Source organism: Chenopodium album, chromosome 15 (assembly GCF_948465745.1).
Source record: "Chenopodium album chromosome 15, dcCheAlbu1.1, whole genome shotgun sequence".
NCBI lineage: Eukaryota > Viridiplantae > Streptophyta > Magnoliopsida > Caryophyllales > Amaranthaceae > Chenopodium > Chenopodium album.
The window spans coordinates 46,614,158-46,639,951 of record NC_137848.1 but is presented as its reverse complement, the minus strand read 5'-3'; the positions used below and the strand labels follow the sequence as shown (position 1 = coordinate 46,639,951).

Genomic DNA, 25,794 nt, shown 5'->3' with positions numbered 1-25,794 from the left:
ATATAAACACTAAATGTTGCAAGAAACTATTTTTTTTTTTTTTAGAAAACCCGAGAGGGGAAATATATTAGGCTAAATCAAGGTCCGCCAAAGTATGAAGACTTTGGGGAAAAGAGTTGGTTCAAATTTGTTCCGGAGAGGCACTAGTATCCCATCGTGCAACAAAATGGGCAACCGTGTTTCAGGAGCGCCTAATATGAGAACATGAGAAATAAAAGAAACCATTACACATACGCAACACATCATCAAAAATCAGAAAAATGGGAGCAGCACCAGACTTCTTGCTTTGTATCACTTGGACTACGGTAAGAGCATCGCATTCAAAGTGCATCTTCTCGAATCCCTACCTGCTGGCGACCTCCACACCAAACCTCGCCGCATCGGCTTCTGCTATATCAGCCCCCCCAGCATGCATCAACCCTCCCGACAGCTGCTACAAGTAACTTACCACGATCATCTCGACATACAACACCCAATTGGAATCCTCTTCCACTCAAAATGTGAGCATCAACATTTACCTTTACAATACCCCTTCGAGGAGCAGACCAAGACAAGGAGAAGCACCAGTACATGGCGTAACGGTCCCCCTCACCCTCGCATTATAGGTGTAGTAGTCGGCATTCAGCTTAACAAACCCCGTAGCTAAATACACAGCATAACAGCCTCCACATTCCCAAACAAGAAATTGTTTCTGCAATGCCAAGCTGCCCAGGCTAGAGACGCAAACACTCGTAGCTGATCTCTATTTACTTTCTTTGCCATCCAACACAATCTATCAGAAAAATATCTTGCAGCCTCTGCTATCAAGTCACGGAAATCACTGCACCCCCAAATTTCAGTAGCAAATTTACATTCAAATAATGAATGTAGAATTGTCTCAGCCTAAGCCCCACACACTGAACAGCTACGTTCCAGACGAATATGGCGCTTGTAGAGGACGTCCATCACCGCCATTTGCCCCTTGCAAGCACGCCAAATGAAATGACAAAGTTTTGGTGGCCCATCCAACTTCCAGACTATGCTCCATACGTCCTTTTCATCGGACTCATCATGGTACAATTGCCAAGTACGTAAATACCCCAATCTCCCCGGCCAATACTCGCTCTTAATAGAGTAAATACCATTAGAAGTTGGCCACCAAAATTGCCTATCACACGAAAGCGATTTTGACAGAGGGATGTCAAGAACTGCATTCCTCTCATTCTCAGCAAACGTAGCATTTACCACCTCCTTATCCCAGCAGCCATTCACCGTATCAATTAAATCCACAACCCTTAAGTCCAAATTACTACCAGTATTAGGAGTTGGAACGAAATGTGTACCTTCCCCATTGAGCCAAGCATCATCGCATACTCGAATAGAGCTTCCATTGCCCACCCTCCATTTAAGGCCATCTAAAAGAAGAGATTTTGCACCCCACAAGCTTCTCCAACTATAACTCGGGTCATAGCCTCTTGCCGCACCTATAAAATCTGAATTCTTAAAATATTTGTCCTTGAAACAGCCATATAGCAGTGAGTTAGGGTCGTTGCAAAGGCGACATCCTTGTTTGGCTAGAAGTGCTTGATTAAAGCATCATAAACTATCTTGTAAAACATTTAATGTTGTAAAAAACTACTTTTTGTCAGATTATTACTTTAAATAAGGGACGTTAATGACCCATTTTCAATAATTTTTTCTCCTTTTCCCACCCAATTTCTCCATAGCCCCCTATATATAACCCCTAATTCCCCTTCTCTTTCATTGTTAAATCAAGCACATGGTAGCAACTTACAACATTTAGTTTTTATAAGGTAGTTTCTTACAACAATTTTTGTATAGCTTTCACAAACTTTGATGTATATAAGGTAGTTTTTCACAAAAAAACCTTATTATTATTATTATTATTATTATTATTATTTTACTACCACTACTACTTATTAAATCCAGTTCATTTTAACTTAGCTCCATTAAATAAAAATGAATATGGTTTAAGGCTCTGTTCACTTCATCTTACAAAAAAAATAATATTCAGTAGAAATAAGTTCAGTTCAATAAAAAATAAGCTCATTTGTTAATTTCACTTCAATAAAAATCATTAACTTAATAAAAATAAAAAATATAATATAGAATTAGCAAAAATAATTTCTATTCAATAACATTAATTTTAGCTTATTAAAAGTAATTTAAGATCAACAAAAAGTATTTTAGTTCAGCAAAACAAATAAGGCGAAGTGAATAGAGTGTGATTCGTCTAAAAATTATTGTAAGTTGGATTTACTTTTATAGAGCATTAATTACATTAAATATATTAGGTAAAATTTATTATATTTCAATGAATTATATGCAAGAGAAAAAGAAATAAATTATTTTCTTTTAATACAATGAAGATTTGATTCCTTATTTTTCATTCAAAGTCTTGATTTGCTATACCAAATAATATTCGAGTCATGCTTTATTAAGACGTTTTATAACCTCAAATAGTTTTAATTATATAGAAATAATTTTTAACAGTAAATATAATTTTTAATTTGTAAAAATCATAATTGTAAAGATTTATATATAATAAATTGAGAATTAGTAAAAGTAATTTAACTTTAACAAAATTAATTTCAATTTATTAAAAATAATTTTAGTTAAGCAAAAATAAGGTGTAGAAAATAGAACCTAGTGCATGTGGAGTTAATAAATATTGCAAAGTAAGTAGTATAAGAGAGAATCGATAAAACCATACGAGTATTGATTTCATGTCAAAATAAAAAAAAAAGTGGTGCAAGAAATTATTGGAGACAAATGAGAAAAATGTAGCAAATATTACAAATTACATTTATTAAAGTGCAAATTAAATTCTTTAAATTTAGATGTTTTTTCAATTATATTAGAGCTAGGTAGGGAAGAATATTTGAACCCCCAATCACTTATAACAAAGGTGGCTTATTAACCATCTTACCCCATTATCAAGCGTGTTATAAATATTAAAAAAAATTATACATAAGTGTAAACCACATGATTTAATTATTAAAAATAAAATACACATTCAATAATATCGATTTCATATTTCAAAATCCTTAACAAAAAGCCCCAATTGTACGATTATAAAAGTAGTAACCCGCGGCAACGCCCGGGCTACTCACTGGTTAACTAATTAAAGGTAGGTACAGTTTACTAATTAGTATTGTAACTCATGTCATAAGTCAAGCGTATAAAAAAAAAAGTCTATCATTTTTATGTCTACAAGTATCAAAGTTTATTTGACTTTAGTTTTATACTTTATTTTACAGGTTCGAGAAAAAGTCAAAGGAGATTATTTTAATGTAAGTTCCATCTAATTTATCCAAAGAATTATATAGTGTTTTGTTTAATTTAACTAGTAATTGGATGGATTTTTTTTTTTTGGTTCTTTACTCATTCACGTTTAGTTGAGACAATTCACCAACTTTGCTTATGATAATCGTCATTTGTAATTCATAGATACATGTATAAGAAACAATAATTCATTTGGGATTTGTTGAATTCATCTCAATATATACTTTTGAGCTTTGACAATTAGTAAAAGTTACACCCAATTATATGTAGATCTGCATCACTGTATGTAACCGGGTAAAACAACAATGTATCTTGCATTCAAATAATTATGTGTTTTTATAATAATGTTTATGTTTTTTTATGCTTTGATTCATTTTCGATTGTTTTCTACATTTTTTTTTTTTTATACTTTCAATGTGCTTCTATATAATATCATTATATTTGTGCTTTTATTTTAATGTTTTTTTTTTTTTTTTTTTGACAAAAGAGCTATCAAATAAAAGGAACAACAACCAAAAAACAACTGTCAACCCAAAAAAACTAAAACAGAAAATACAACAACTGACGACTTCGGGCACAACCAGCCAACCAGTGAGCAGGATTGACCCACAAACGAGGAACCTTTTGAACCTGGCAAACTAAAAAAGACTGAACCGAAACCCGCAACTCCTGAATGAGCCACCAAGCAGAGATTTCCATTGAACCAGAAGGAGGAAGAAGAGCAAGGAGGGCAGCACAATTTGTATAAATCCGGATTTTCAAAAAACCTTTACGAATCGCAAACTCCAAACCCCATATACAAGCCTGAAGCTCAGACTGCAACGCTGAACTAGCCATAAAAGCCCGAAAACCACCTCATAAGACCTCAGAAGAATCAAGATCACGGACTACCCAGCCTGCACCCGCCCTGTTAGTAGAACAATCCCAGGCCCCGTCTACAATCAAGCATGTCGTTGGAGAAATATAAGGTAACCCCCGCAAACACAACCACTGAACATCCTGCTTGGCCTCCAAACTAATCGAACGAGAGGACCTCACAAGCCGCTTCCAATCTAGAGCGTGCATATTACGAAGAACCCAATCTGATGCCTGGCCAACAATTGACCCAAGTGACCAAACAGCTTTCCTAAACCTCAAATGATTCCGAGAAATCCAAATCGCCCAAAGGAGAGCAAAAAACGAAGCAATACCCTTCCAATTTCTCGTAGACGAAAAGAGAGAAATTGTTCTTGAGAACCAAATACTAAATGGAGGAAACTGCATAAGATCCCATTGGATGTCCAACGCTCCAGACAGCCAAATAGTACAGATAGCAGGACAATCTCTGAAAGTATGAGACACGGATTCCACATCCATATGACAAAATGCACAAACCGGATCAACAGGGAGACCTCGAGAATTGAGAATAGACGCCAAAGGAAGCGCGTCGTATAGCAATTTCCATCCAAATATTTTCCACCTAGGAAGAATTGGTAAAGCCCAAAACTTCCTCCACCATGCTTGAGAGATTTGAGATGGATTACCTAACCTGACCCCAGGCTCACAAAGAAGGGCATACGTAGATTTCGTTGTAAAAACACCATCCCTGCAAACTTCCAGTAAACAAAATCATCCATTAAACGCACATGTCGATCCAACGAAAGAATTCTAGCAGCAGAGCTAGAATCAAACAACCCATGTATAACAGTAGCATCCCACGCGCAAGAACGCGGATCAAGTAAAGAAGACACAAGAGTCGGACGAACCGACTCGGACGAAAGATCCTTAAAATGAACTGGTCCCCCCGGAACCCAAGAATCCTCCAAAATACGAACTCGAGAACCCGAACCAACCTTCCAACACAAACCCTTCGACAGCAAGGACATCCCTGAAATAAGACCCCTACAACCCCAGGAGGGACGAGAAGCCGAAAACAAATCAGTAGAACGAAGAGCCGGATACTTCGCCGTCAGAAGCCTAGAAACCAACAGCTGAGGGCACTGAATAATTCGCCAACTCTACTTCGCCAACAGTGAAGAATTAAAAGGGGAAATACTACGAATTCCCAATCCTCCTAAACCTTTCGGAAAATGGAGCAACGACGAAGACCGAAGAGCCAACCCTCGGTTAGAAGAAGAAGATTTCCACCAGAACCTGGCTAACAAATTATCCATTCTAGAACATATAGAATCAGGAATTTTGAAAACAGACAGGATGTGATTAAAGGAGGCAATGAGCACTGAGTTAATAATAACAAGCTTAGCTGCCGGCGAAAGCCGAAGAGCTGTAAAGGCCTGTAGACGTTTGGCCACCTTGTCCAAGAGAAAACCAAACTCAGAGCATTTACTACGACCTAAATCAACAGGAAGGCCTAAATAAGATCCCAATCTAACTTCAGAGCGCATTTTCAAACAGCCAGACAGATAAGCTCGGTAATCCTCAGGAGTGTTAGGACTAAATTTGACAAACGACTTTTGCAAATTAAGCATTTGACCTGAAATATCACAAAAGTTAGAGAGCACCTGCAACACCTGTTCACAAGCCTGAGGAGAAACCTGGAAAAAAAGCAACGAGTCATCGGCAAAGAACAAGTGTGAAATGAAAGGAGCCCCCCTAGCAATTTTAATACCCTGAAGAAGGCCTTTTGATTCTGCCTTACGCAGCATAGCCGAAAGAACCTCCATGCATAACACAAACAGATATGGAGATAGCGGATCTCCTTGACGTAGACCACGTTGAGGACAGAAACCCTCTGTAGGTGACCCATTAACCAACACCTGGTAAGAAACTGTAGATACACACTGCATAATCAGATGAATCCAATAAGGAGGAAACCCAAAAACCTGAAGAACCCGGCACAGAAAGTCCCACTCAACTCTGTAATATGCTTTATTCATGTCTAGCTTCAGTGCCGCATAAAAACGTTTCCTAGCTTTGGAAGCATTCATAAATGAAAGAATCTCATGCACCATTAGGCAATTGTCAGACATTAACCTACCAGGAACAAAGGCATTCTGAAAATCCGACACAATGTCGGGTAGTATCCAACGTAGACGGCGAGCAAGACACTTAGCTATGCATTTATACAGAACATTACAGAGGCCTATCGGTCTAAATTGAGAAACAAGTTCAGGATGATCAACTTTAGGAAGCAAAACTAAGAATGTCCGATTCCAGTCCTTAAGTAAATAGCCATGAGCAAAAAAGAACTGGACAGCATTCACCACCTGATCCCCCACTTCACTCCAATAGGTCTTAAAAAAAGCTGAAGTAAAACCATCAGGTCCTGGAGATTTATCATCATCAATACTAAACATCGCCTGCCTAATATCATCAGCCGAAAAGGGAATTAGAAGGGACTGACGATGTCTATCAGATAAAGAAGGGAGGTCAAGAGAATTCCAAGGGAATTGAGAAACAGGAGGTCGATCCAAATTCCTACTGTATAAGGATCTGTAAAAATTAAGAACCAGAAAACGAATATCCCCCGCATCCGAAAGCCAGGTACCTTCATTGTCCTTAAGCCCTAGAATAGTGTTCTTCCGACGTCGGGCCTGAACTACAGAAAACAGCAACCTAGAATGCTCATCACCAAATGCATCCCACTTCACTTTTGCTCGTTGTCTCCAAAAAAGAAAAGCCGCTTCAACCTCCTTTACTTTTTCCATTCTAAAAGTGCTAAACAGACAACGACTACTCCGTGAATCAAGATTAATAGAAGCACTAGTGACATCCGCAACCAAAGCTTTCCAATCAATGCCCCACACCTTTTTATGAGAAACACACCAAGCGAGTAGACGATGACGAAGAACACATAGTCTCTTAGATAAAGAAAACATAAGAGACCCAGGAATATGTTCAGCAAAAGTATTTCGAACCATAGCAGCGACATCCCTAGAGTGTAGGCACCAATTTTCAATTCTATAAGGACGTTTGAATCTACCGGAAGGCAAAGAGTCACATAGAATAATAGCCGCATGATCAGAAAACAAAATGGGCTGGTGATGAACTGAGGTAGCCGGCCAATCCTGAAGCCAATGGGAAGTAGCATATGCCTTATCTAATCTCTCAAAAGTAGGGTCCATAACTGTTCTCCCGTTAGTCCAAGTGAAAGAAGGTCCAGAAAACGGAATATCAAGTAACCCATTGTCCAATTTCCACTGTATAAAGTCATGACGACCTGGAATATCAAGATTACCTCCGACCTTATCCGATAAATATTCAACCTGGTTAAAATCCCCAACTAACACCACATTCGGATAAGAAGCTAAAATATCAGTAATTTCCGACCACACAATCATACGATCAGAAACCTGAGGCGCCCCATACAGAAATAAGACATGTTTTATAACCAAATTTTCCACAACTCGACACAAAATTATATGCGAAGAAACCAAGAGAGGGTCAATCAGAATTGGGGCAAACCACAGCACACAAAGCCCACCACTGAGACCCGCTGAATCCACACCTACAAAACCTGAACATGACAAAGAAGATAACTTATGCATTACAGAATCTACAGACACCATAGTTTCAGCCAAAAAAATAATATCAACACCACAAGAGCGGACTAAGGACGCGATGTAAGGAACTTTAGGGGAGTCCGCCTGACCCAAACCCCTACAGTTCCACGCCATAATCTTCATCTATCACCTTGTGGCCTTGAATGGGCGGCCACCAAGCCCTCAGAAGAAGAACCAGAAAGAGACATCTGATCTGGAAAAGAAATACCAATTCCTTTACGTTTCTTAAACGGGAGCCAAGATAAACCACTAGTATCATCAATCTCCGAACCTATTTTCTCAGAATAGAACAGAAAATTCATAGCAGACCTCGAAGCCGATCTCTTCTTAAAATAGACTGATATAACCCTTTCTGACAGCGAAGAGCATCGAGCTGGCTTTTTCATTGAAACTGACAAAGAACTAAATAGATTTGGCCGTTTAAGCGAGAAGAATCTCGGTTTGAACCTCGAGGGTCGAGGGGAGTGAGCTAAATGGGTAGTTGATGGGGTAGTAGTATTGGTGGATGATAGTTGATAGGACTCTCGACCAAGGTGGTTTTTTTTTTTGGGTCGTGTAAGGGATGCTGGTGGGTTAAGAGAGGAGGTTGGTTCGGTGTTTGGCCTGATTTATTTGGAGTAAGGTTAATGTGTGTTGTCTCTGATTGTGATCTTCTTTTTTTAACGAGAGAGAAAGGTGTAGTAGTAAGTTCACGGGGTCTTTTGAGGGGGTGACTACTCTGGGATTGGGGTGGGTCAATGTTTTTGGAAAAGTTCCTGAGATTCACGATGGTCATTCTGTATTTTTCAATTCGTTTCAGACCAATATTTAAATTTGATAGATTACGGTAAAGTAAACTAGCAGGCTTACACGACCCATCCTTATCAACAGCAAAAGGAACAGAACTATAGAGATTCAAAGGGCAAGCATTCCTCTTATGTCCAACTCTATTGCAGTTAGAGCACAAAACAAACATATTCTCATATCTAAAATTAACCCATTTAAACTCATATTGTCCAAGGTCCAAGTAAAAGCATGGTAATAAGGGTTCCAAAATTCACATCTCTGATTGACTTACCCTGAGTCCAAGGACTAAAGACCAAGAGAGCCGCTTGGTACGCCGCAGAGCCTTGTTGTAGCATAGCTTCTCGACCACGAACGTCCTCACACAGAAACAAGAAAACACTATCGAATTTCTGGACTTTAATATCCCCAAATGTAATCCAGTCGTTGGAAACCCACTTTTGGATTCGGGTCTGGGAAAAACTTCTGTAATCTATGAACTTGCCCAGTACAAGATGATTAAGGAAACAAGGATTACCACTTGAGGGTGAGCGTTGCCGATTCATATGTGCGAATTTCATGATTGTCATCTTCTACGAAACAGGGGAATACAAAAGGGGGAATTTAATATGAAGTGGGATCACCGACAATAACAAGAAATTGAAAAATTAAAATGGTTTTTGTGAACTATAAACTGATCTTAGCTTTTTTTTTTATTAGAATTAGAGATTTGTGGAGCCATGGATGAGTGGGAAAAGGTGGAAAACGGTGGAAGAAGATGGGGTTTTGGGGATAAGGCTCTAGTACTCTAGAGAGAGAAGCTCTCTTTTTAGAGAGAGAGTTTCACAATTATCATTAGTTCGCTTTTATTTTAATGTTATGTGCTATGTTTGTGCTTTTTTAAAAGAAAAATTAAAACCAATCCAATTGCATTTTTAACAAGGATAAACAATATAAAGATAAGTGTTTTTGAATAAATTTAGTGTTTGACAAAGCACTCATACAAAACGAGACTATCTTTTGATTAAAAAAAACATCTTATCTAGTGTATTCTATTAAATATTGACTTAAAAACAATTTAAATCATCACAAATTTTTTTTTTTTTTAAAAAAAAAGAAAAACACAAAGAATATTTTGGCTGATAATTAATTCGTATTCAAAATATTAAGAATCTAAAACTGCTTAGGATTACAAATGTATATCATAAAATCAACATAGTAGTACATTTTTGTAGAAGTGTCTAAAGCATAAATTGTGAATTTATTCGTATTAGATCATTTGGATAGGTATCAATATCATGGGTTATATCAAGTCAGGATTTGTCTTGATTTTGATTAAATCGGAGATACTCAAGTTTGGTTTAGTGCTAGCCATTTGATATACTTTGATTTTGTTCCTAAAATTATTTGGCCCTATGTAATCTTAATGTACAAAAATATATTAGTAAAGCAAGGAAACAGCCCAAATTGTACAAAAATATACCTTATGTAAATCTATCTTATCATATTTGGATTTTTTTTTTTAAAAAAAAACAAACCCAAATTTGCTTGATTTGATTTTTTAAAACCATGCGTATCAGAATTTCTATTATATAATATAGTTCTTTAGTCTCCACATTTTTCATATACATTTTCACATTTAATCTCCCAATTCGATCATATGCATTAATAAAAGTAGCTTATGGTCACGTGTGGCCGGTGTTGATTAAGTTGAATGTAATACTCACGTGTTTTCTCTTTGTTGTTTTTATTAATTGCGATCTAATTTTAAGTTAATTAAATCTATGTTTAATTTTTATTAGATTTGTGGCCAGTGTTGATTACGTTGAATGAATGTGATACTCTTGTGTTTTCTCTTTGTAGATTTTATTTATTGCGATCCAATTTCAAGTTAATTATACCCGTGTTTAATTCTTATTAGATTTGTGGCTGGTGTTGATTACGTTGAATGAATGTGATACTCTTGTGTTTTCTCTTTGTAGATTTTATTTATTGCGATCCAATTTCAAGTTAATTATACCCGTGTTTAATTCTTATTAGATTTGTGGCTGGTGTTGATTACGTTGAATGTAATAATCATTTGTTTTCTCTTTGTAGCTTTTATTTATTGCGATTTAATTTCAAGTTAAATCTTTGTTTAAGTTTTATTAGATTTGTGGCGGCGGAGACTTCTTGAGTCAATCAACTCAAGTGATTTCTCTTTTCTTTTCTTTTTTTTTTATAAGTTGAATTTACTATCAGAGCAGTATGGTGTACAAAATCGCTGGCAAAGCTGAAACACCTGCGAAAAGAGTTCAGGTCAAAAATGATGAAAATGTCAATGACTTATTCCCTCAAGGGTTGGTACCTAGAAGAAAGAGGTCCAAACCAACGTAGTTAAGAATACCAAATTGATTGCCAAGTACGTAGCAAAAGACGAGGAACCAAATGAAGTTGAGACTGGGGAAGTTAAAACAGGGGAATCCAATCCTCATCCCTGAGTAACCCAATTCATGATTCGGGTCCGATTCCAAATATAGAGAGTAAAATTATGGATCATACTCTCTTTAAAATTTTTGATGAAGACATGCCTTCTACATCTTAATGATTTGTATTCAATACAATAATAATTGTCATTGAACCTTTCGTGATTTGTAGCACCACCTTTTTTTTAATGTGTTCTTAATATATTTTGTTTTGGCGTTATATTTTCTTAACTGTACTTTGATGATGTGCATTATCTTTATACTGCCTACATTAACTATTATGTGCAACAAAGGGATATTATTTGTGGGACATAAAATATTCCTTTGTTGCACATAATAATTAACAGAGGTAGTATAAGAGAAATGTACTTATGTAGTCATTTGATAGCTTATTAGATTCATCTCAATATTTACTTTTGAAATATCAACTTAGGGCTTGTTCTCATTGACTGGAATGAGCTGAACTGAATTTATTGATTAGTGATTTTTAACTACGGATTAATGATCTTTGATTATTTATTATTATATATATGTGTATATACAAATATACATATTAAAATATTTATAAAAAATATACTATATAATTAAAATATTTATGAAAAATATATTAAAAACATGGAACCCCAAAACATTTTACAAATATATACTACATAATTATTATTATTATTATTATTATTATTATTATTATTATTATTATTATTATTATTATTATTATTATTATTATTATTATTATTGTCGTTGTTGTAATATAAGCTTAAAAGTATGAAATTTGGCTTTAAATCATTAGCAATATCATTAGACATAAACTTATTAGAGCTGAACTAAATTGAACTGAACTGAACTGAAAATAATCTAATGAGAACAGGCCATTAGCTTGTTGTACTCCATTTGTTCTATATTTACTTACACAATCAATTAACAATGAAAAATGAAAGATTAATCTCCATTCTGTTAGTCAAGAAGAGTTCTATTTTCTTTAGAATGATAATGATAATGATGATCCAACTTCTAAGGGTGATGATGCTTCAATTCACCATAGAAACTATAAAGAGGGATGAGAGATAAATATTTTATTGATTGCAGCATACAAAGTCTTTTAAATAGTACCTCAAATAACAAACCACCACCTATAAAATAGGAACGTGAGCTAAATTAGAGTGAATAGTGAAGCCACTAACTACTCCTAATACTTAGTAGAGAATATCCATATACATCACAAAGTCTTATATGTGGCTGGCCACACCATGTGGCAGAGGTTACTTCATCAGTATAATAGGGGTTACTTGGTTAGTATTACAAGGGTTATTTCATCAATGTTATAGGGTTACTTGATTAATGTTATAGGGATTACTCGATTAATATTACAGGGGTTACTTGATTAGTGCTATATGGATTACTTTGTTTTTTTATAAGTGGTTGGCTAGCCACACAAAAGACGAGCTGCTTATATTTTAGGAGTTAATTAACCACTAACAATTTAAAGTAAATATTTCAACATTCACAACTTTGTCGGTATTGATGATGTGAGTATACGTATAAATAAATTTAATTTTAGTTTATATTTCTTTTAGTTTTAGTCCATTGTTATTATAACTTTGTCCATCATGTTAGGTTGTTATTATCACTAGGAACTTAACCTTGAAGAAGTTGATAGGATATGTTGGATTGGGGTTGAAAGGGTGGAAATATTGTCGATGGCCGTCCTTTCTTTCCACTGACTCTTAGATAAAGATGTGTATATATATCGTAAATAACATTAATTGTCCAAATGGAGAGAATTGTACTTTTAGGAACCTAGTTTGAACGATTTATTGGATAAATCCATGCTAGTTAATCAAAATATGATTTTAAGCACTAATATTGCTGCTGAACTTGATAATTGTCAGATTATTTTAATTGTCGTTAATATTCCACTCAGAATGAATTCAAAGGGCAATCCAAAGCATGTGACAGTAAAATTTACGCTTTCCATAGACTACAATAGTGATATTCATCATCGTTATTTTGACCTCTTTCGTATCACTATAAATCCTAAATGCATGGCCGTCTTAATCAAATTAGAGGCCCTGTGCTAAACTGCTAACTACAAAATTAAGGTTCTTACTATGTAAAGTGAATAAAAATTGAATAGATATAATTTTTTGAAATATATTTTTTTTTCCAATAAAAATTGAATAACATACCAAATTACCCAATACAATTTGAAACTGTTTTATTGTGTGTCTATACTTTGTATTTCATATTAATCCGCTATTTTAAATAAAATTAACGATCTCATTCCCAACAATCATTCTATTATCATAAGAAAGCAAACTTGAAAGTATTAGACGTAGTTAAAAACTTTAAATTAGGATAATGAATTTTTCATTCTTTGTAGGTAATCTGGACAAATTCATATGGAAAATCTATGGAGTATATCTTTTCAAACAAAAAGCAAACTTGAAATTACAAAATAATTCATAATTAGTTTACCTTATTTAAGTTTACTGATTTTTTTTTTTTTTTTTTTTTTTTTTTTTTTTTTTTTTGGAAACGCATAAGTCATAATGCATAATTCAAGTAGAAATTTCCTTACTTAGAGCCATGTCATCAATTTACAACCAATTAATTCCAAAAAAAATTAAGTTAAAAAATGAAACATGTTCAGTATGGGTAGATTTTTTTGAAACACCCAAAATAGTATTTAACATTATGAAATGGAGGGAGTATAAACTATTCCAAATATACACATAACATTTAACGGAGGTAGTATATACTTTATATTTTGTAATATTATTGTCAAAAATATTTAACAATCGTGCATTGCACGGTATTTTAACCTAGTTTTGGCATCTTACAAAAACCTAAATTCACCCAACAAAAGGGTACCACGTTAATGAGATGAAAGAAGGATAAAAGAGTCTTTAAAATTAATTAGCAGTGGAAATTTTCAAGAGAAACTTTCACTATTGCTTTTCACACTTTTGTGGCCCTTATAATTGTAAGGTCTTGTGCAATACGACTGGTTGGCTCTTCATCGGTCTTGTCTGAATGCTTCTCCAAAGATTCCGCCATACATGATTTGTTACATCCTCGTTAAATTGTTTTGGGAATTTTTAAATGATGGTCAACATGACTTTCGAGATTATATTTGACAATGATAAAGGATGATCTTGATAGGAATGAGATAATGGATACAGTTTCTTCCATTAAATTTACCAAATCATTATCAAATGCAGTGAATGCGACCCAGCTGACTATAATGAACATAATTATATAAGTCAAATGTGTGCAATATAACATTTACGTAGTTACATATAATTTATTATTTTATAAATAATTTCACGTAATTTGTTAATCCCTTTTCCTGTTAGAATATATTAGTAGGTTTGACGAAGGACAATGCAATAAGTATTATCACGACTTTATGTGATTCATGTTCATGTACCTAATCAAGTAAAGTAAAGATTAGTTAGTAAAGTTTAAAGTGAAGATTTGAAATAAGTAAAGTTAAGTTGATTAATGTGTTATATTATGTTATTAATTGTTGATTTATGTGCTATCATGTGTAAATGATTTTTAATTAGTGAGTCATAATTATTTAAGGCACTCGTTTTTAAAATGAATTAGACTAGTAGTTTTTCTAATGATTGCCTTTATTTGTTTTTAAAAAAAGTTCATTTTATTTAAAGGGTTTAATCAATGAACTTGTTTAATAAGCCTAACTTGGAGTTTATTTTTAATGAATTTTAATCAATTATATTAAGTTCTTTTAATTAGTATACATAATCAGTATTCGCTGACTTGTTATGTTATTTGTTTAGCCATTTCTTTTCTTCGATGATAATGTGATGATTCATATTCATACTTGTGATTATAGGAGCAAAAATTATTAAATTTCACGTGATTCTAGTTGATGTATGCTAAGGGATGACATAGAAATTATTTGAGCGTATAAAGTTTCTGGTTTATTTCTATGAATAAATATTATGTTGGTTTATTAGAAATAATATTTGAAGCATTATTTATTTAGGAATATTTTTAAAGAGGTCTATAATGGTTCTGATCGTAAGCTTTACTTAAGCGCATTTGAAATAAATTTTTAAGAAGTTTTAAGTAAATTAGAGTCTTCTGCTGTCGTACTTTGATAATTGCCTTATATTCAATCAATAGAGTTGGTTTAATATGGCGGTAAATGTTAATGCACTTTTAATTCTTGTTTTTATGATGCCACATGCCAAACTAAATATTTTATACAAGAGAAAATTATGAGGGTGTGATACATTCAAGTTGAATTAAGATCCGAGCATTGCCTATCATTCATCAATCAATGTGCAACCAAATATAATAATCAATTAAAAAACGCTCTATATGGAAAACGCTCTCAACCAAGAAGTCTCTCTTGAAGAACGTGACCAGTTTGCTAGATCAACCAAGAAATCCAAGTGAAAAATCACCCATCTGATCTTCAACAATGAACTAGCTCATGAAAAGGTGGTCCAGCCAAATCCCACAATCCAAATTCGGCAGCTAAGCACTATCTCCTACATGGATATGGTGCGAACAGAACAAATGCAGGAAATCATTCAAAATCAAATTGATGGAATGGAGGATGAGGACGACTGCTTCGATGATGATGAACCACCAGAAGAGGTGGAAGATGACTCTCGCTGCCCTGTCATCTTGCTCACTAAGGAGGAGAAAATGCGTATGCGCAAACCATGGAAACATACGCTTATAATCAAGATGTTTGATTACCAAATTGGTTATATGGCACTAATGAAAAGGCTGAAGAAAAAGTGGGAATTAAAGGGTGGTTTGATTCTGACTGATATTGGTCATGAATACTTCATAGCCAAATTCTCAAGTGTGGATGATTATAACCATGTCCTAACTCAAGGGCCATGGATGCTGGATGATAATTACCTCACCATTAGGAGATGGATGCCTAATTTCATCCCTAATGATGCTCCACTAAGGTTTCTCACAGCCTGGGTTCGCATTCCTAATCTGTCAGCGGAGTACTTTGACAAGGATTTTTTTCACAAGATTGGGAGCAAAATTGGTAAGGTAATCAGAATTGATAATAATACTGCCATGGCTCAAAGGGGACAATTCACGAGATTAAGCATAGAATTGGACTTATCCAAGCCATTGCTTTCGAAAATCTGGTTGAAAGGCTGAATCTGGAAGGTACAATATGAGGGTCTGAGGTTAATTTGCTTCAATTGTGGCAAAATTGGCCACCAATCTGAAAACTATCCGACTCACAGCAATCAAGTAGAAGACGAAGTTCATATGGAGGTCCATCAGAAACGAGCCCCTGTTGTTAATCCCAGAATTGAAGAAGATGACTTTGGTTCCTGGATGATGGTTAAAAATCCACCTCCAAGGAAGCGAAATTCGAGGCCAGAAAAGATGCAAGAAGGGCACAAGCAACACCAGATTAACCACCTCAACCCAGGCCCAGCAAAGTCAATGGGTGGTCAAAGGATGAGTCAGCAAGGATCGAGATTTTCGCTACTGAATGAGGAAAATCAGGAACCACAAAAGGAAATAATTAAGCTCAATGAGAATTCAAATGCAGAAAATCCGAGCTCGAATATTTTTGAAACAATTGACTTGGCGAAATCATCGCAAGAGCAGAACAATAAGGGGAAAAATATCCCTTTTAATGTGGGATCTCATCATCAGAACACCGATAATAATGGGAAAAAGATTGGGTCAGCAAGAAAAGGGAAAAAGATATAAAAAAAAATAAAAAAATTCCCCAAAAATTTATCCTAAAAGATAAAACGAATATGACTGCAGAAGATTCTACTCAAGCCCCTCTAACTACATCCATTGTCCCTACCAATCCAATAACTTTTCACGCACACAAAGAAGGCATCATCAAGCCCCACCAAGCCAATTTTGAAAGTACCACCCCTGTCACCCAATAATTAACTCGCCCAAGCCATGTCTCTGCCACCCCCTTCCCCAATTCTACTTTGCATCCCACCAGAAAAGATTATATGTGTGAATAACCCAATGGAGGAGCCCTACATGGGGATTTTAGACCCCCTGACCCACCAATTGGAAGTGGAGATTCACCTATGGTCTGCGACGAGCCAGATGATGCCCGAGTTGATAATAACTCTCAAATTGCCCAATGAAATCAAGCGAGCATTGAGTTATCTCTTTGATGCATTCAATGTCAAGTTCCCTCATTCAATTCAACTGTCTCTATGAATAGTGCACACAATTTTAATACCCTGCATTTCCTATCACTTGTATGGTATGGAATACCCAAGGTATAGGTAGTTGCGAGTTTATCTCAGTATTGAAAGAAATCGTTAGGGTAAATAAGCCATGTGTATTTTCCCTTGTTGAAACTCACATGGGAGGTGATCATGCTCAACATCTTGCTTCAATCCTCAACTACAATGGTCATACAAGAGTTGATGCCAATGGATTTAGTGGCGGCATTTGGGTTTATTGGAAACCAGAACTGGTGAATGTAAACCCGATTGTTAAGCACAATCAGTATATTACTATGGTAATAACTAGAACGGGTTAAACCCCTTAGTATTTCACTGAAATTTATGAGAGTCTTGACCCTTTTAAAAGAAATGAATTATGGGATGAATTTAAGGACTTTGCTGCCAACAATAATAAACCTTGCCTTTTAGCAGGTGACTTCAACGAGACAAGGCATCAATGGGAAAGAAGTTCGAGTTACAATGAAACTACCAGAAGGAGTGAACGGTTTAATTCTTGGGTAAATGATAATCAACTACTCAAACTTGAATTCTCGGGCCCATCTCACACATGGGCAAGAGGTAATTATGTAGATACATATCGTAGTGCAAGGTTGGACAGGGCACTCTGTAACTCTGAGTGGGGTTTAATGTTTGATACAACAAGAGTAAAACACTTGCCTGCCCTCCAATCTGACCATACTCCTCTCCTCATCTCCTCTAATGGCTTTTCCCCTCTCACGGCCATCAACAAACCATTTCGCTTTCAAGCGGCATGGTTAACCCATGAAAAATTTGAAGAATTCATCAATGAAAAATGAAACCCGAATGATCCACTTGCACCTTTGCTCAAATTATTTTCAGAAGATCTGCAAGAGTGGAACAAGGATGTTTTTCATAACATTTTTCATGAAAAAAGATCCTTAATGGCACGAATTAATGGTATCCAAACCTCTCTTGTTCGACAAAGAAATTCTAGCCTTATCAAAATGGAGGCAAAACTCAGAAGAGAACTCGACCAAGTTCTTCACCAGGAGGAGCTTTTATGGTACCAAAAAGCCCGAGTTGACTGGTTGTTTGATGGGTAATGCAATACCACCTTTTTTACTTGAGTACAATGGTGAGAAGATGGAGAAACATAATTTTTGCAATAAAAGATGAACATGATGTTTGGATCCATGATAAAGAAAAGGTGAAGGAATTGATCGTGGCATATTTCCGCAACCTGTTTACTAATGATGGAGTGCAAGGAGAATTCAACATCCCAGCTAGAATGTGCTCACCTTTTATAGAAGAAGATTTGAGCAAGCTGAACAGACCATATTCACATTGTGACATTGACTATGTTGTTCACAACATGGGCGCCCTCAAGGCACCAGGACCTGATCGTTTCCAGACCTTATTTTACCAGAAAAACTGGTATACATAGTGGCACCTAATGTATATTCTATGGCTATCTCAATGCTTGAGGGAAAGGGTCTTCCAGATTCTGCAAATGATACTTTCCTTGTCCTAATCCCCAAATCAGAAAACCCGGAACTTCCCTCCCAATTCAGACCCATTGGCCTTTGTAATGTTACTTACAAAATCATCACAAAGGCTATTGTAAACCGCATTAAATCTATACTCCCTAAAGTCCTCTCTTGTTCTCAAACGAGTTTTGTACCAAGAAGACAGATCACGGACAACATAGTCATTGTTTAAGAGGTTATTCACACTATGAAGAGGAAACAAGGGGGTAAGGGGTACATGGCAATCAAGATTGACTTTGAAAAAGCCTATGATAGGCTCAAGTGGAGTTTTATTAGAGATACCCTTACTGAGATGAATTTCCCGAGACTCATGATTGAAGTAATCATGGAATGTGTGACCTCACCATCCATGAGAGTGTTATGGAACGGAGAAAAAACTGATGCTTTCCATCCTACAAGGGGAATTTGACAAGGCGATCCATTCTCTCCCTACCTCTTTGTACTGTGCATGGAGAGATTGAATCAAACTATTGAAGAAGAAATCTTGTGTGATAGATGGAGACCAATTTTTACAAGCAGAGGAGGCCCAAGTCTCTCTAATTTATTTTTCGCTGATGATATCATGCTTTTTGCTGAGGCCTCCATTGATCAAGCTGTGGTTATTCGTGATTGCCTGGACAGATTTTGTGCAACATCGGGGGAAAAAGTTAGTCTCCATAGATCCCAAGCACATTACTCGAAGAATGTAACTATGGACAGTGGTGCTTTAATTAGCGAAGCCTTGGGTATGGAGTCCACGGATGACCTTGGTACATACTTAGGAATGCCAAAGTTTACATCTCGAGTTATAAAAGAAACTTTTGCTCACTTATGTGAGAAAATTGACAGAAAATTATCGAGGTGGAAAGCAAAATACCTGTCATTGGCAGGTCGTATCACTTTGACAAAGTCTACTATCATATCGCTTGCTACCTACTCGATGCAGACAACAAAAATTCCACGTTCGGTTTGTGATTCTATTGACAAAAAAGCTCAAAGATTTCTTTGGGGTGGCACCGAAGAAAAAGCAAAAATCCACCTTATTTCTTGGGATACATTGCAACTGCCAAGAAGTAAGGGTGGTATGGGATTAAGATTTGCTCGACAGTCAAACTCGGCCTTTCTAACGAAGCTGGGTTAGAGGATGCTAGCTGATCCTACCGCCTTGTGGTCACGTGTGATCAGAGATAAGTATTTCCATGGCCAATGTGACATAGACATGTTCAATCCAACTTTTATCATGTCTAACATTTGGTCGGGTATCACTAAGAATGCTTCGTGGATCAAGAAGGGATCAATCGTGGCTATTGGCAATGGTTACCGCACTCTATTTTGGGAACATTGTTGGGCTACAAACTCCCTTCTAAGAGAATTAGCTATTCAACATATCCCAGACTCGATTGAAGGGGCAATTATAGAGGAACTTTGGGATAAAAATGTAGGGTGGAAGTGGGATATTTTCGCCCATTTGTTACCCTCACATGTCCTAAATCTAATTGTATCTCACAAGATTGCGGAGAATCTAGAAATTGAAGATCTTTGCTACTGGAAAAGGTCAAGTTTTGGAAAATTCTCAATTAAGCAAGCTATGTTGCTAATGAAGGAAGAGGAGACGATCCCTAATCACCCCAAGTGGGACCTTGCCTGGACTACTTTGATTCAACAAAGAGTTTGAGTCTTCCTCTAGCTGATCCTGCATAACCGTGTTCTATGCAATGCAAATAGGCTCAAACGAGGCTTAACTGATGACCCAAGGTGTACAAGATGCAATGGAAATGTAGAAGAAACTTTACTGCACACTTTAAGGGACTGCCCTGCTGCTTCAGTAACCTAGAAAAGTATTAGAGATGCTGCTTTGCTTCCTGCATTTTGGAGTGACAATCTGGAACAATGGATAATTCGCAACCTTAAAGCTAATGGTTCAACGTACTCTAATAGGTGGCCTACATGCTTTGCTACTGCTTTGTGGTGGCAGAGGGGATGGAGAAATGCTAAAACTTTTGGGAGAGAGCAAGATATACCCTTGTATACAGGGTAGTTTGTTAAAGGTCAGGTTGAAGAAGTCTGGAATGCCTTTCACAATCCCAAAAGAATTATGTTTGACAACAAGAATCACCTAAAGCCTAGCAAGGAAATCCTGGTGAAATGGAAAGCTCCACCCCATAATTGGGTTATGTTGAACACTGATGGGGCAGCCAAAGGTACCCCAGGGCAGGCAGGTGGTGGAGGACTTCTAAGGTATAGCAGCGGTGCGTTCTTAGGTGGATTTATTGCTAGTTTTGTAGTTTGTACAACATACAAAGCTGAGCTGCTTGCAGCCGAATTGGGTCTTGAACTAGCTATGAGGAAGAATGTTAAGAGGCTAGTTCTTCAAATGGACAATCAAGCTTGTATTGAGGCCTTGAAGAATCCAGAAATCTAAGGAAGGTAATGCTACCATATTTTAAATAACTGTCGTTTGTTGTTAAATTCTTCTAAGTGGTCTTTTTGTATTGAGCATTGTTATCGTGAGGGAAATAAAGTAGCTGATAATTTAGCTAATCTAGGTGTGATCCAAAGGGAAAGGGTTGTTTATTTCGATGTTGCACCACCGGAAATAAACTCCCTTATCCGTGAGGATATCATAGGAGTGGTCTTGCCACGTTTAGTTGCTTGATTTTATTTTATTGTACGGTTTTGTCCCTCTTTTGCACCAAAAAAAAAACATTCAAATTGAATTAATTAAGTTAATACTTCAATGAATTCTATGTCTTCTCTCCAAAAACAACGTAGAATAGGAAAAACTGTTATAAAAATTCGATGAACCCCTATTTATACTTTCTTAAAAATAAAAATTATATTTTGTTCACACGTACATGGTCGTGTGATGAACATGACCATGTAGCTAGTCTCGTTTACTCGATCCCAAATTTAATCATTTCATATGAATAGGGCATCACATAACCATGTAGCTTAAATTTAAAAATACTTATTGTGTTTTAATAGTAAAGTTTCCAAAATATTAATTTTTTATTGTTAATGGCTAATGTCATGTTTATTTATTTATTTTTTTAAAATTCAAGTTATTGGATAAATTATTCGCCTAAAATACCTCAATTTAATTTCACAAACTTTCATATGTGGCCGGCCACACACTATAGTGTGGCCAGGAAGATAATTTTTTTGTTTTTTTTGAAAGAATGGTTTGGATTACATGGTCATTTAGGGGTACTCACTAGGTCAGGTGTTACTCGGTTGGTCAAGGGTTACTCAGCCAGGAGTTACTTACTTAAGGATTACTCGGTCTGTCAGAGATTACTTGGTCAGAAGTTATTCGGTCGATCAGGGGTTATTCGTGTGTTAGCTGGTCACACGATATGACCAACCACACACAAAAAGGGGCTATTAAAAAAATCAGGTGTACAATAATTATCGTACATCCGTTATAAAGCTGTCATAAAGTGATCAAAAGTTACCCCTAAAATAAATAAAAATTACCCTAATATGTATAAAGTAACATAATACAAATATAATTTATCTATACTTTATTTGTAAAGAATCGCAATTTAAATGATTGAAAATTAAATATTAGTGTTTGAAAGTAATTATATTACCCTTAAATAAATTTTCTTGTTATCTATTTACATAAAAATTGTATCAGGTTCAAAGTTACCTAAAAAGATAAAAAAAAAATTACCCCAAATTGGCCAAAAGTTACCCTTATACTATTCGATGTACACTAATATTAGTATAAACCGGGTGTACACAAAAGTTTTTTATTCTATTTAGTGCTTTAATGATGATTGACTAAGAATATTTAGGTAATTCTAGGAGGACACCATATTCTTACCCTTTGGCTTATATAATAGAGATATCATATGACTATATATATATATATATATATATATATATATATATATATATATATATATATATATATATATATATATATATATATATATATATATATATTTGGTGTTTAGAGAACCACAAGGGTGGGGGTGAGAATCAATCCCAAGATCTCCTGAAATTTTGAGGGAAACTCTAACCACTTGAGCTATCCTTACTCTCTATTGTTATTATAAGGAAATTTTGTCAATTATAGCCATTTAAAGTTTGTAGTTCCAAATTGCAGCCGTTTAAAAAAAATTGCAAATTGCTGCCCAAAAGTTCTTATAAATTGTAAATTGCAACCTGATTTAACTTTTTCATCGGTTTACACGTCGAAAAATATTCGATTAAGGTTTTAGGGATAATATTAGTTCTTAAGGGTCCGAATTGAGATCGAAATTAGCAAAAAAAATAACGTAAGTGCCTCGTTTTGCGTAACAAAAATGTATCGATTTGTGGGTAACTATTTTTTGTTTTAAAAATGAGGCACTTACGTTATTTTTTTGCTAATTCCGAGCTCCGAGTTAAAATGACCCCTAAAACTTTAACCGAATATTTTTTTTGATATGTAAACCGATGAAAAAGTTAAATTGGGCTGCAATTTACAATTTATAAGAACTTTTGGGCTGCAACTTGTAATTTTTTTATTTTTAAAATGACTGCAATTTGCAAAATACTAACTTTAAATTACTGTAATTTGCAAATTTCCCTTATTATAAAATTAAACTTTGTCTTGCCACATAAATATAATTGGGCCGAAATCTCTCTTTTTGGAACCTTAAAAATATGTTGCCATAAGATCCATGAAATGTGAGCTGTTGGCAATATCCATAGGCCCAAATTGTTGATGTATTGTATTCCAAAAAAGAAATAAAAAAATGTTGTTGATGTATTATTAATTTTGTATCAAACTTTTACTCGGCCCATAGATCAATCTCGCTATTGGTCCATTAAGCGCTGGTTTGTACAAACACACACAGATATTGCAAATTTTCGCATAACCCCTATGCCCCTTTATGCAAAATAGCATTGATTGCACTCTTAAATGATGATGTCATTTTTTATAGTTAATTTTTTTTGAAAAATTTAAATTACTTGTATAATCGTTGTAAATAGTATGAAATGAGGGTAGTGTATTTATTTTTGTATTTATAAATGTTCATTTTAATATCCTTTAGTATTTACTTTTTTTTTTCAAAAAAAAATAAAAATAAAAACCGTATTTACTTTTGTTTTATACAAGCTTACGTAGTGCAAAATTTGATTTATTATGTTTTATGTATTTGTATTTTGTATTTTTTTTTTTATTATTATGTGATATGATTCAAATGATGCTCAAGATTGAGCCACATTAATTCACCAACATAATACAAACAAACCCCTAATTTGCCAACTCTAGTGAACAAGTAAGTCTATTGTGAAAGACCCAATATTTATTTGAAATTTCTACAAAGAAAAATTTCATAATAACACCCATCAAACCTAACCCCAAATATTTAGACCCACAATTTCATAATCCAATAAAATGTTAATAATTTTATTTTCATTTTGATTGTATTTCATTTATTTATTTATGAAGTATTATTTAATTTTTGCTCATCACTAGGATTCTAACTATAATCATAATGATGAGATATAAAGTTTTGAGTATTGACAAATGAAGAAATTAAATTAGTTGATATGAGGGGATATTAGTAGTACCACCTTGAATGTTTAGATGCCATAAGAGTATGGGACCCAAAAATGGAACAAATAGTCTACCAATTTTAATACCTCCCCACGTGGGTGTTATTTATAGTAAAATGATTTGTGTAACGTACATAATGACATAATGTATGTAGGAAACATTGCAATTATCAACTTTCTCTTATAACCAACAACATTAGGAAGTCGAGTAGAAAGATCTCTATAATTAGTCACGAAGGCCCGGGTCCGGTCTCGATCTTAGTCCAGGGCCACTCGATCGATGGCCCCGCAGGTGGGGGAGTCTAGCCGGCCTTAGGGTTCATAGCCAGAGTGTACTGCCTGCCCTCGTGCGACTACCGCGAGTTACCAAATGGTGTAGCAGCCTAACTGCCGACCAATTTTAATAGATTGATAGGAGTTTTTACTGTGCGTTATTGCTTGCACACTCAAGGCCATTAGCTTTGAATTGAAAGTGGTGATTCTATTAATGTATGCATAAGGTAGGTAAAGCTTTTTTTTTTTCTTTTTTTTTTTTTTTGACACAGAATTGAAGGTTTATTAGTTATTCCATATTTGTATGCACATATATAGTTAATGTAATATCAATTTGTATGCATAGTTAATGTTAGGGTTGAGCAATTAAAATTACCCGAAAATTCGAAATTTTGATCTGCAATTGATCCGAAAATTCAGGTACCCGATGTTTAGGTATCCGATCCGATAATTTGTTAACGGATATGGTTATTATGTATCATTATAAAATCAACGGTTACCCAATTTGATAAGCAATTTGTTCTTTTTTTTCATACTTAAATCTAATTATCCAAAATCTAAACTGTTACTTTATATTATAATCACTTTTATAATGTGAATGATTCGTAATATTATACTTCGTAAATAATTTGGTCAAAATCATGTGATATTGTTGTTAATTAGTGTTGAATGATATCATAATAACTACATTTTAAAGTTTAATTATCATATTGGGTACCCGATAACAGATCTAAAAATCCGGGTACCCGAAGTCCGAGTATCCAAACTTAACAGTTCAATTTATGGATATCATTTTTAGTGATATTGGTTATTGATTGTCCAAACCGTTAGTGTTAAAGTTCGGGTATCCGACCCATCCCCTAATTAATGTAATGTCAATTTGTATGCATATTAATATAGTGTCTACCTATCTATTATCTCTATAAAAAAAAATAATAATAACAATTCAAAAAAAAAAAAAAAAAAAAAAAAACCTATATGTTATCTATTAATCAGTTAATTCCAACTCAAGAATCCGCTTTTTTACCGACTAGTATTTTGAAATTCCGAACTACACATTAACAAGAACGTAACATCTTATTCTTATAAGTGGTCAAAAATGCATTTATCGAGATAATACTATTATTAGACGAGATTTGTACAAGGATGAGGACAGGAGAATCAAGTAAATCCCTTGCCCGCGCCATATATTGGGTAAATCTGTTTTCACCCAACTCCATGC

General features: G+C 35.0%; 2 protein-coding genes across 2 annotated transcripts; one reads left to right on the top strand and one right to left on the bottom strand.

Moving 5' to 3' along the window:
- Positions 1–882: 882 nt before the first annotated feature.
- On the bottom strand, positions 883–4,122 carry LOC145581297 (uncharacterized). Its single transcript, XM_081638329.1, has 2 exons — positions 3,852–4,122; positions 883–1,562 (listed from the first exon to the last, which is right to left on the bottom strand). The coding sequence occupies exons 1-2, from the start codon at positions 4,120–4,122 to the stop codon at positions 883–885; spliced, it is 951 nt and encodes a 316-aa protein (XP_081494455.1).
- Positions 4,123–17,372: 13,250 nt separating this feature from the next.
- Positions 17,373–18,320, top strand: LOC145581296 (uncharacterized). The gene is made up of 3 exons (XM_081638327.1): positions 17,373–17,531; positions 17,628–17,814; positions 18,097–18,320. The coding sequence occupies exons 1-3, from the start codon at positions 17,373–17,375 to the stop codon at positions 18,318–18,320; spliced, it is 570 nt and encodes a 189-aa protein (XP_081494453.1).
- Positions 18,321–25,794: the final 7,474 nt, after the last annotated feature.

Excerpts from the sequence above, each read along its gene's own strand:
- LOC145581296 (XM_081638327.1), top strand. The coding sequence starts at position 17,373 with ATGGGAGGTGATCATGCTCAACATCTTGCTTCAATCCTCAACTACAAT. Across the intron at positions 17,532-17,627 it reads ACAATCAGTATATTACTATG|GACTTTGCTGCCAACAATAA; the intron begins GTAATAACTAGA and ends GATGAATTTAAG. Across the intron at positions 17,815-18,096 it reads ATCTCACACATGGGCAAGAG|AAGATCTGCAAGAGTGGAAC; the intron begins GTAATTATGTAG and ends AATTATTTTCAG.
- LOC145581297 (XM_081638329.1), bottom strand. The coding sequence starts at position 4,122 with ATGGCTAGTTCAGCGTTGCAGTCTGAGCTTCAGGCTTGTATATGGGGT. Across the intron at positions 1,563-3,851 it reads GGCTGGTTGTGCCCGAAGTC|CACTTCTAGCCAAACAAGGA; the intron begins GTCAGTTGTTGT and ends GCTTTAATCAAG.